The sequence below is a fragment of the Sus scrofa genome, chromosome 1 (assembly GCF_000003025.6).
Source record: "Sus scrofa isolate TJ Tabasco breed Duroc chromosome 1, Sscrofa11.1, whole genome shotgun sequence".
Classification (NCBI taxonomy): domain Eukaryota; kingdom Metazoa; phylum Chordata; class Mammalia; order Artiodactyla; family Suidae; genus Sus; species Sus scrofa.
In genome coordinates, this window is record NC_010443.5 from 9046432 (window position 1) to 9058591 (window position 12160).

The 12160-nt window shown below is 51.4% G+C and overlaps 1 protein-coding gene across 1 annotated transcript in view; it reads right to left on the bottom strand.

The window, feature by feature from the left end:
* Positions 1 to 12160, bottom strand: part of SYNJ2 (synaptojanin 2) — a 94845-nt gene that overhangs the window by 32226 nt on the left and 50459 nt on the right. Inside the window, 3 exon segments of the mRNA XM_021086423.1 lie at positions 1375 to 1547; positions 4071 to 4167; positions 7205 to 7266. Coding sequence (XP_020942082.1) covers positions 1375 to 1547; positions 4071 to 4167; positions 7205 to 7266 — 332 coding nt within the window.

Genomic DNA, 12160 nt, shown 5'->3' on the forward strand with positions numbered 1-12160 from the left:
TCCTCCCTGGTAGCCCACCTGCACCCCGAGCCCGAGGCCACCAGAATCATTCAGACAGCCGATCCTTCCTCTGTCGTTTCCATGGAAGCCCAGCCGAGGTAACCAACCCCAAAGGTACCCATCGCCGTGGGTCCTGGCACTGCTGGGGTGGCGGGCTGACCCCAGAGCAGCTCTCAGCAGCCGGCATGCCCCAGTTGTTATGATTACAGTCAACCCCATTATTCACCATGGTCATATTCTAGCAAATCGCCATGAACTATTAGCAAACTGGACTGTTAGCAGAGTGGCAAATACTGAGTCACTGCTCCTGGGGGAAATACCAGGTTAGGTTCCTGTGAGCCTCCAGTCATGTATTTTTATCCACTAATCAATATATAACCTTATTTTGTGTGTGTGTCTGTTTACAAACACCTAATTTATTTATTTACTTATCTATTTTTGGCCACACCTGCAGCAGCCCTCGGAATTTCCTGGGCCAGGGATGGAACCAGCCCTACAGCAGTGACAACGCCAGATCTTTAATCTGCGGAGCCACCAGGGGACTCCTAGAGACAATGAATTTAATATACACTGTTGATTCGTTCACGATGACGTCTCGGCCGTCAGCACGGTAACGCTCGTCTGAACGAAGCCTCTTGAACCCACGTACTTTCTCGGTGAGACAAGTCCCAGCTTCTTGCGCTCAGGACCCTGGAGAGCACTTAGCACCAGACCTGGGTGCATTTGAACAGTAAAGTCATGAACAAAATGCACAAAAAAGTGAAAAAGTGGCCCTAACTAGAGGGTGTGGGGACACCCGTCTCCAGAGGGAGGGAAACAAGGCCAAGTGCGCTGGCCCCACCTCAGCCGGAAACGTGCACAGCGGGCGCCTCGCATCGTCACCCTTCTGAGCCCTGCGGATGACCCAGAGCGCTCCAGGAACTTGGTTTGAGGCTCGCAGATAAACTCGAGCAAGCGGGCAAATTTGTAAATCCGGAATCTGCAAGTAACGAGGATTCACTGCACTGATTCGGGAAATGGGATTTCCTTCCTCTCTCCCCTCGGAACAGAGAAATCCACATCTGTTTCCTTGGTCACCTGGGTTTGTGCCAGCTGTGTCCCCTCTCCCTCTTCCCGGTTTTCTCACAGTGTGCATGATAAGTTATGCGGTCCCAAGGCCGCACCGTTTCACCGAGGCCCCTGCATTACTATGTGTATTTTGCCTGAAAACCATGACTTATCATCAACTCCCAACATTGACAAGCACGCCGCACGGCAGGAAGGGAGAGGAGAAGCTGGAGCCCGACGGGCTGACATCGCGGAGCCCGGAGCCCCGGAGCCGCGAGGGCGGGCACGCGCTCCCCCAGCGGGAGGACCAGACGCAGCGAGACTCACCGTGGACTTACATTCTCGCCCGTGGTGAACACATCAAAGTCATCCCAGTGCAGCTTCAACTGGGGCCTCAGCAGGTTCTCCAATTTCTCTAGCTTCCCGCCTTTAGCAAACTGATGCAAGTCAAAGTTTATCATAGGTGTGTCGCCGGCGTGGCAGGAAGCCCAGAGCAGCTTCTGGAAGGGGAAGGGAGAGGGTGGCAGGACACCTGAGTGCGGACCGTGCCGTGTGACAGAGCACGGGGGAGAGCTGGAAGGCCTTCGGTGGACCCACTGACCAGCCCTGACCCGGAAAGGGCAGCGCAGAACAAAGACCCTGGGGACAAAACCACAAACAGTGTCCTGCCTGCAGGAGGGAAGAGGGTCCACGCTGGACAGGACGGTCAGAGCAGGCGTGGCTCCCCGGGGGCGCCCAGGGCCCCGCACCGACATCACCTCCCTCGGGGCTCTACCGAGGGTGCTGACGGGGAAGGACTGCTCTGTTCTGCAGGCACCTGAGGGCCATGGGCGCTCCAGGTACAGGGCAGTGCCCCAGGCTGCGGAGCTCATAATCCAGCTCCCGTTGCCCTAGTGACCAGCCAAGCCTCCGGGAGGGTGTGCTCAGGAGCAGCCAAGGCCCCCAGCCAGCACACCTCCAGGCCACCCCATGAGGGGAGGTGCCGCCCAATGGAGCTCCAGGGTCGGGGAGATGGGGCTCAGGGCCAGCAGCCCTGCCCCCCGCCTGGGCCCAGGTCCAGCCTGGGAGCTGGAGCAAAGGCCGAGCCAGAGATGGAGAAACATGGCAGGTGGATTCCAGGCAGGCGAGGCGTCCTGGCAGAGGTCTCCCTTCCACCCAGAGCACCTCAGCCAGCAAGCCCTCAGCACTCTGACCAGGCGGCCCCCATGGCAAAGGACGAACCCCGCTTTCCCAGGGCACCTGCCCTCGGCCGCCCACCAGATCCTCCTGCGTGGCTTCAGGTCAGGCTTGTCCAGCATTGCCAGCCAGGGTCACTGACTAGAAGGGCTCTGGGCCATCTGGTTCCTGTGACTCCCCAGGCACCAGACTGCAGATCAACACGCAGCCGCCGTCATCAGGAAGGTCTCGCTGTGTGGAAGAGTCAGCCCAGCTGAAGCATGCGCTTGGTGGCTTCATATTCTGGAGCAAATACCTGGTCTCTGTGGTCAGAGGCTGGCTGCTGGTGCATGGACCTCGGTGGGCACGTCAGTGTGGCAGAGCTGACAGGATGAGGGAGCTCCCTTCGGGGGACACCCCAGTCAGGACCACGACCCAGGTCTTTCCAGGTAGCATCTGCTTCTTACCTCCTACCTGCCCAGGAGCCTGCCCTCCCCCACTGGGCCACAGGCCTGCTGCCATCACCACCTTTCCTGCCCAGAGGTCCACCAGCTGATGGGGAGATGCTGAGGACACCTCCCCAAAATCAAGGCACAAAGGGGAAAAAAATCCTTGAGGGTTTTTTTTTTTTCCCTTTCTTTTTCTTCCTTAAAATAAGCTGCCAACACTGCTGCCAAGATGGGTGGGAGGGGAGAGACTTTTCAAGCTTGTTGCCAATAGCAACAAACCAAACAGGAAAAGCAGGTCTGGCCAAATGAAACTGGCCACCAGAACGTCTCTGAAAGCACGTGGCTTTCCTCCGCAGAGGGAAATGAGCACCAGCTGGACTCAGCTTCCCCGGGCCAGGAGCCAGGACTCCCCAGGAGTGAAGTCTGACTTCACATTCTCTCCACGAGGGGCCCCCTTGAGCTCTCAACAACCACAGGGCTTTTTTTCCCATCCAGCGGTGGCTTTGAGCAGCTGGAAAAGAGCTGTGGAGCCCACGGCCACAGCTCATTCTGCAGCTTTGTCCACAGTGGGCTGAAAACACACGGAAGCAGTGGGGACTCGGAGATGCGGGCAAGGTGGGCCTTGCTCTTACTGCTTCCTCCCCCGACGTGTGTCGGGAAGCCTCGGGGGGCCCACAGAGCACTGGGCACAGGAAGCAGCTTTCCAGGGCAGCCCAAACAAGAATGGAATATTTGAAGACGCCAAGTCAGCAGGAGGAAATCATGGAAGATGGCTCACTTTAAACCCAGCAGGGACTCTGAAGAGCCACTCAGGCACCAGTGCCCTGTGGGTGTCGGTACGAACCTGCCAGGAGCCGCTGGTCAGCAGCTGAGCCAGACCAGCAAGGAAGGAGGCAACTCCAAGTCCCTGAGCAGGTCAAGGGTGAAGCCCAAACATACGTGTGCACATGCACGCACACACGCGTGCATCTAAGAGAGCCAGGGACAGGCCCCGCCGTCCAGAGTCCTCAATGCCCCATGGGGAGCGCTGGAACAAAAACATGCTATAAAATTGGGTTATGATGATCATCGTACAAGTCCAAATGTAATAAAGTTCATTGAGTAATTTAAAAACTTAACACTAAAAACGAAAAGAACATTCGTCCAGAAAAAAACCCAAAAAACAACCAAAAAAACACACCTGGAGATGGGAGATGCTTTGTTTTCATTTTGAGCAAATTCCCCAGCCACCGCCCCCCAAAATTAAACTTTATTCATCAAGAGCCCCCATCATCTAAAGCTGAAGCTCTGATAGAAAAACCTCCACAAGCAGGAGGAACGCAATGCTGCGGTTTCCAGCCCCCGAGGAAGCCCGCCCAGAGCAGGGGCCCCTTGGCTCCCTCGCCTGCCCCCTCCCCGGGTCAAGGGGAAGCCACGTACCTTGAAGGCTCTGTTGAGCACCTCTTCTCCGCCTCTGCTGCCCAGCAGGTTCACTACCACTTGCTTCCCATACTGCTCCTTGAGAAACACCATGTGCCTGCAACAGAGACGGGCAGCCCGTGAGGCCACGTCCCCAGGACACGCACTGATGGCCCTGCTCTCCAGGGGACCTGCGGCCACTAGAGGTCCAGGACAAGCGGTCCCCTCGAAAGGCACCAGCCAAGAGTAACAGCACTTCAGACTTCTAAACATTCAGGGTGTCAGGCAGGGGATAGGCCGGATTTTTATAAAGTCTCCCATTTATAAGTCCCACATATAAATTACAAAAATAATTTATAATTTTTATTAAGTCCCCCATTGAATTCAGAAGAGCCAACCTGATGAATGCGATGGACACTCCCCGAAGTTAATCTAGTTTATGTGGTACCTTCTCAAAACCAGAAAAACTGGTAGGAAAGCCACCAACCTCAGTGTCCAATTTTTCATCTAAATGCTGCATTTCATGATGTTTAACCTCAACAAGAAGGTATAACAAAACTTCCTTCTTAGGAAAATTCTCTGTATACCAGAGACTACTATTCATGTATATTTTATTTATAATTTTTATTATTTTTAAAAAATTGAGGTATAGTTGATTTACAATGATTCAGGTGCACAAAGTGATTCAGTTATGTGTATATATCTTATATATACATATATAGATATACATGCAGATTTTTTTCAGATTCTTTTCCATTATGGGTTATTACAAGATATTGAATATAATTCCCTGTGTTATACAGAAGGTCTTTGTTGTTTATTTTACATATAGCAGTGTGCACCTGTAATCTCAATTCCCAATTTATTCCCCCTCCATCCAGAGACTATTTTTATTTTATTTTGCATGTTTGGCTACGTCCACGGCATGCAGACATTCCCAGGCCAGGGATCGAACCCGAGCCACAACAGTGACAGTGCTGAATCCTTAACCCCTAGGCCATCGGGGGACCCCTGGAGACTATTTTTGGAATACTCATATTGAAACAGTATAGAGAGACTCTAATATTTACCTTTTATCACCAGCTTTTGAAAAGTAACTTTATAATTTTAATAATGTAGAAATATTTAAATGTAGTTTTAAAAAATAGGGAAAAGACACGCAAAAAGCAGATGTAAAATTAATTTAATTGTGCGATCTTTATACTTAAGACAGGAAAAAAGACAAAGATAATACTCAACAATATTAAAAGTGGTAGAGTTTTATGTGATTTAAAATTCTTTTTGGAGTTCCCGTCATGGCTCGGCGGTTAAGGAACCCGACTGGTATCCATGAGGATGCGGGTTCTGTCCCTGGCCTTGCTCAGTGGGTTAAGGATCCGGCGTCGCCATGAGCTGTGATGTAGGTCACACATGCGGCTCGGATCAGGCGTTGCTGTGGCTGTGGTGTAGGCTGGCAGCCACAGCTCCGATTCGGCCCCTAGCCCAGGAACGTCCACATGCCTCTGGTGCGGCCCTAAAAACAAAAGACAGAAAAATTCTTTTTTTTTGTACTTTCCAAATTTCTACAGTAACATGTTTCTCTTACAAGTGGAATTTTTTTCAAGTTAATTATCATCAAAGAACCATTTTTAGCCCAATGAGAGGGAAAAAAAAAAAAAGACTCCCTTACTAACGCTGAGGGCAGCACAGAAGAATATGGACTGTGAAGTGGGCAGTTTGCTGCTCGGCAGGCAGCTGGAGGTGAGTCTGCCCTGCAGGCTCTGCTTCTGGAGGAGGAATTCTCGCAGGGCCCACTCCTGACAGCATCCCCCCCCCCAGGGAAGATGCAGGGCCTGATCAGATCTGTGAGACCCTGCAGGCTGTGCACCCCGGCCTGACGTCTGCTCCGGTGGGGAGTCTGAGCCAGCGCTGAGTGTGCACTCTGTAACATGCTAACTAGGGGCGTGCGGCCAGGCTGGGGTTAGAAGGTAAATAAGAAAGCTCCAATCAAATTTAAAGTCCAAATAGAGCCTCAGGTAGAATGATCAAAACACTTAAAAAATTACTTGAGGAGTTCCCGTGGAGGAATGAGGTAGTATCTAGTATCCATGAAGATGTGGGTTTTTGATCCCTGGCCCTGTTCACGGTTAAGGATCCGGCGTTGCCGTGAGCTGTGGTATACGTCACAGATGTGGCTTGGATCCCGCGTTGCTGTGGCTGGGGTGTAAGCTGGTGGCTGCAGCTCCGATTGGACCCCTAGCCTGGGAACCTCCATATGCCTCGGATGCGGCCCTAAAAAGAGAGAGACAAAAAGAAAGAAAGAAAGAAAGAAAGAAAGAAAGAAAGGAAGGAAGGAAGGAATTATGTATAAGCCAGAATTTTTTCTAGAATGATATGTAAAAAACTAACAGTGGGAACTGGGAGATAGGGTACTTCTACCTCCTTTATACCCTTCCATACTGTGACTTTTTTTTTTTTGCCCCCACAGCAGCTTGATGTGGGATCTCAGTTCCCAGACCAGAGATTGAACCCAGGCTACAACGGGGAAAGTGCCAGGCCTTTATCATTAGACCACCAGGGAACTCCCGATACTGCGACTTTTCTCCTCTAGATGATGAGCTTCTTCATTATTTTCTTTTGTCACTTAATGATTTTATTTCTTTTAAAAATTTTTATTAAAGTACAGTTGATTTACAATGTTGTGCCAATTTCTGCTGTACAGCACTGACACTGACTCACATACTTTTTTTTTAAATAATATTTTCCATCATGGTCTATCCCAGGAGACTGGGTATAGTTCCCTGTGCTTCTATGCCTTTTTAAAGCCTTGGAATATATCACTTCAAGAACAAAAACAAACCAGCTTACAAATATCCTGCAGTTTAGAGGATTGCTTATAAACCAGGACAGATAGACACAGCTTCACTGCAGACGGAATGGATAAGATAAATGAACTGCATGCTGTTACCTAAGCACCGATCAATGGACCTTCAGGGAAACCGGACAGCAAGTAAAAATTCTGTTTTGTAAGCTGCCTCTTTGCAGAAAGAACCAAAGTACAAGGCAGATTCAGATGCTGGATGTGGGGTCCCCCGCCCCCCATCTACCATGTCCCCTGTGCTGCTGTCTGATGGGAGGAAGGACAGCAGCCTTCCGACGGTGCCCTAGGGCCCTACCTGTCGAAAGCAGGGGCGTTGGCTTCCAGGCCTCGGGTGAGTCTCAGATGATGGGAGCCCACCTAAATCAAAGAAATGACACGGGTGATTCCTCCCGCCTCTGCGCCCAAGCTGGGACACGTCGGTTTTCCCACTCTCCTCTTGGTGCCAGCCAAGCCACAAGCAGCAGCCACTTGGCCCCTCCGTGGCCCATTCACTGCTCAGTTCCCGCAGCCTGAGTCTGGCTCTGTTGGGCCCAGTGCTGGGCCCAGTCCTAACAGTGGCATGGACCAGGCGGCTGGAATTCTTGCCCAGACAGAAGTCAAACTTCAGGGTAAGACCTTGAAGCCCACGTGGGATCTAGAACCCCTCCCGCCATCATGCGAGAGGGCAGATTTGCTCTTTGCAAAAACATCCTGAAACAATAAGAAGTAAAGAGCCGTGGAGTTCCCGTGATAGCGAGCCGGGGGGGGGGGGGGCAAAAAAGGGACTTCCCTTGTGGCTCAGCAGTCATGAACCTGACTAGTATCCATGAGGACTTGGGTTCAATCTCTGGCCCCGCTCAGGGGGTTATGCAGCTCAGATCCCGTGTTGCTGTGGTTGTGGTGCGGGCTGGCAGCTGCAGCTCTGACTCCACCCCTGGCCTGGGAATTCCCACATACAGCAGATGCAGTCCTATAAAAAAAAAAATGCAAATTTGGGGGCCTACCCCAGACCTACTGAATGAAATTCTCCGGGGGTGTGGTGCGCACACACATACGTACGCCTATGTACACTCACACACCACACTGAGGTCTGAGACGTGCTGGTTTCTACTTACTGATCTTCCTCCTTCCCTTTTTGGGTTTGAGGGTTTGAATGCCTGTGAGGGGATAAGGCTTCAGGACAAGGGTGGCCGGGGGTGGTGGTGCTGCCGCATCTACACCAGCACACAGGGCCCTCGGTGACCAGGCCCAATCTGCCACAGCTGCGTCCCCCAGCTCCCAGAGCAGACGGGGCCTTGGCCACTCTCGGTTCATCCTCCATCACCCTTTAGTCGTTGCCTTAGGCCTCACGTCCCATCTCCCGACCCTGGGCCCTGCCTCCATCCCTACCGGCTCTGACATTCACACACCGACATGAATCTCTCCTCGCTGGTGTCACCTAATCCCGGGGCCCCTGTGTGTCAGAGCCTCAAGAAGCAGCTGTAGTTGGGGCTGTAATGAAACCATGGTCAGCCTCGCCCCCCCACCCCAGGACCAGGTGGACACGCAGCCAGCCACTCCTGTCTGGTCCCTAAAGTCAGAGGCTCAATCCTAAAGTCTACAGGCTGAGCCTGAGGGAGCGGCTGGAAGAATAACCCAAGTCTCAAGAACCCCTGGCGGAGTGACTGGACACACAGAGGGTCCCAGCGTCACAAACGACATCTCTGCCCTGCTCCCTGCCCCTCCCCCAATTAAGCTGCCAGCATCTCTGACCCCAATCCTTGCAACCGTCCTACCGGGTGTCTTTACCTTCCACCTTCTTCCCCTACGTAAACTCATCACGCTCCCCACCCCACAAAGCCCATTCGTGTGCAACGCCCACTCCTTCCAGCTCACAAGCCACTGTGTGCCCTCCTCTTTCCAGCCCAGCTCCAAGTTCAGCCACGTCAAGCTAGAGGCTTGAAATCAGCCACGATGGAAGTATTTACACCACAGAAATGGGCAAATGCTATAAACCAAAACCTCTCCCTCCTGGCCCTACAAAAAAACCTGGTTTACCAGCATAACTTTTTTTTTTTTGCCTTTTAGGGCCATACCCGTGGCATATGGAAGTTCCCAGGTTAGGGGTTAAATTGTGGCTACAGCTGCCAGCCTACAACACAGCCATGGCAACACAGGATCCAAGCCACATCACATCTGTGACCTACACCATAGCTCACGGCAATGCTGAACCCTTAACCCACTGAGCGAGGCCAGTGATTGAATGCACATCCTTATGGATTCTAGTCGGGTTCATTTCCACTGAGCCACAACGGGAATTCCTGCCCAGGTGATTTTAGCGCAGCGGTTTAGGCACCGCTGGGTAAAACTCACACTCTTTAGAGTAACATACAAAGCCCATGTTCATCTGGGTCTCGCCGGCCAACCCAGACTCACGTCCCCACGACCCCCGTCCCCAGGCCTAGGACTGCAAGTGGCCGAGCCAGCACCGTTCCCTGGATGCACTCTCATCGCAGGGGTTACAACATTTGCATCTGTGGTTCTCTCTGCAAGGCCACCTTCCTGGCCTGGATGATGCCACCCAGTCCCTTCCAGGTCAGTTCAGGCACCCACCCCACCTCCTCCCCAAGGCAGAGGCAACATCTGGTGTCAGGTGCCTGCATGAACCTTGTGCTTGATGAGCGTCTGTGGGACAGATAATTGGCTTCCCCTGCAATGCGTGCGAGGGCTGGGAGATGGAACAGCCCGGTCCTCGTGCTACACGTGAACCAAGAGGTGAGGACACTGTCACTACACCACAGTGTCCTCATGCAGACTCTGCAAGAAAGTCCTACTTTGCTCTCAGGAGGCCAAGAGCCATACCTCTAATGCCTCTTGTGTTTTTTGTCTCTTAGATGCTATAATTTACGTGAATAACCTTAACAGCTACCATTTTCTGGGACTTTTTAGATACTGTGCTAAATTCTAGCACATATTATGAACTTGAATCCTCTCCATAGGAGATTGGTATATCTATCCCATTTAAGAGAAGAATAAACCAAGGCTTCACCAAGATAAGAATTTCCCAAATTTTTTTTTTTTTGAGGTAAGAGTTTCTTTTTTGAAATAAGAACTTTTTTTGAGAAAAGAACTCCTCAAAAGTCCATGGTTCCAAAGAAGGAGAGCCAGAACTTTAACTGGAAGTTGGGTGCCTATAACATCGGATTCTGTAAGCTCTGGATCACGTGATTAGCTGCATCCGACCTTGATTCTTTCTGCGATGTTGCTGGTAAGCCCAGAAGCTTCACGCAAGCACCCAAGACTCACGGCCAGTGTTGCATGTACAACTTTATTCTCGTTTCAGCTCACTTCTATTTTAAGTATTTTTTCCATCTGAACCTCTTCACTATTTTAGAAACTGTTGTGAGACAATCCATCTTTCTTTTCTTTCATTTTGGAACAAAGAAAAGCAGGAATGCCCAAATGCGGGCATATGGTGCCCCGCATCCCTGAGCTTCGTAAACAGCCCTTGCCCGGGAGGAGGCAAACGCAGGCAGGGTGGGCTGGCACAAGAGCCTAATGTCATCTGCACCCTCCCCCAGCTGGCCGAGTCATCCAGGGCTCAAAACACAGACCCAACTCACCTCTGACCTGTCTATACGTGCAGGTTACAGGGAGGAAGGAATTTCCTTAAAGTGATGGGAGCGAAATCTTCAAGGACTAACAGCATATAAAAAATAAACTTGGGGAGTTCCTGTCGTGGCACAGTGGTTAACGAATCCGACTAGGAACCATGAGGTTGCGGGTTCGGTCCCTGCCCTTGCTCAGTGGGTTAACGATCCGGCGTTGCCGTGAGCTGTGGTGTAGGTTGCAGACACGGCTCGGATCCCGCGTTGCTGTGGCTCTGGCGTAGGCCGGTGGCTACAGCTCCGATTCAACCCCTAGCCTGGGAACCTCCATATGCCGTGGGAGCGGCCCAAGAAATAGCAACAACAACAACAACAACAACAAAAAAAAAGACAAAAAAGACCATAAAAAAAAAATAAATAAATAAACTTGGAGTTCCCATCGTGGCGCAGTGGAAACGAATCGGACTAGGAACCCTAAGGTTGCAGGTTCGATCCCTGGCCTCGATCGGTGAGTTAAGGATCCAGTGTTGCCATGAGCTATGGTGTAGTTTGCAGATACGGCTCAGATCTGGCGTTGCTGTGGCTGTGGTGTAGGTTGGCAGCTGTAGTTCCGATGAGACAGCTAGCCTGGGAACCTCCGTAGGCCGTGGGTGCGGCCTTAGAAAGACAAAAAGACCAAAAAAAAAAAAATTTTTTTTAAATAAACTCTACAGAGTTCCCGTTCTGGTGCAGTGGAAATGAATCCGACTAGTATCCATGGGGATTCGGGTTCGATCCCCGGCCTTGAGAAGTGGGGTGAGGGTCCGGCACTGCCGTGAGCTGCAGTGTAGGTCACAGACATGGCTCAGATCCTGCGTTGCTGTGATTGTGGTGCAGGCCGGCAGCTGTAGCTCCATTTCTGTAGTTCGACCCCTAGCCTGGGAACTTCCACGTGCCGAGCGTGCAGGCTTAAAAAGCAAAAAACAAAACCTCTATAGCTAAATGTACAAGAGCAATTAGCTCTAAGAGTAAAATTTCAGCATGGCTATTTATAAACTGCACAACTATTCACGTGCTAAAGATGAATTACTAAAGGTACATGGTTGCTAGAAATGCAGTCAGGATCCCGGCATTTGTAACAAAAGGTACCATGAAAACGTGCAGACCAATCATCCTTCCTCGGTTTTCTCTGCTCCCCCACCCCCTCCCCCACCACGGCTCATCCATTCCCGGGGAAGGGGGGTGGGGGGGGTAAGAGACAAGCGTAATACTGCAACTTAAAAAGCAAGCACAAGCTACTCGCCCCCAAATCTTTGCACTTTTTCTCTAACCTAAGTGAAGAAGGAGGGGGAATTTTGCAAAATGCAAAAAGACAACCAGAATCGTCATCATCAGGCTTGCTATTGATAGTTTGGGTGGGGTGACTGACAGCTGCCCTCCTGGCCCCCCCGAAGATGACCTCACTTCTCTTTGATGACAGACAGCATTTAGAGAATCAGCACGGCTATGAGGCCCAGAGCTTAGCAAGTCCTTAAGAGGCATGAACACCAAAGCCTTTGAAACTTATTTTGAAGAAACCATGGCGTCTCTGGGGGGGGGGTCTCCGGGGGAGTTTCTGGGGGAGCACCAGGGTCCTGAAACTAAAAGGTGCTCAAGCTGCAGAAAAGCAAGTCACCCAAGGTCCACGGATGCGGGACAGTGGGTCA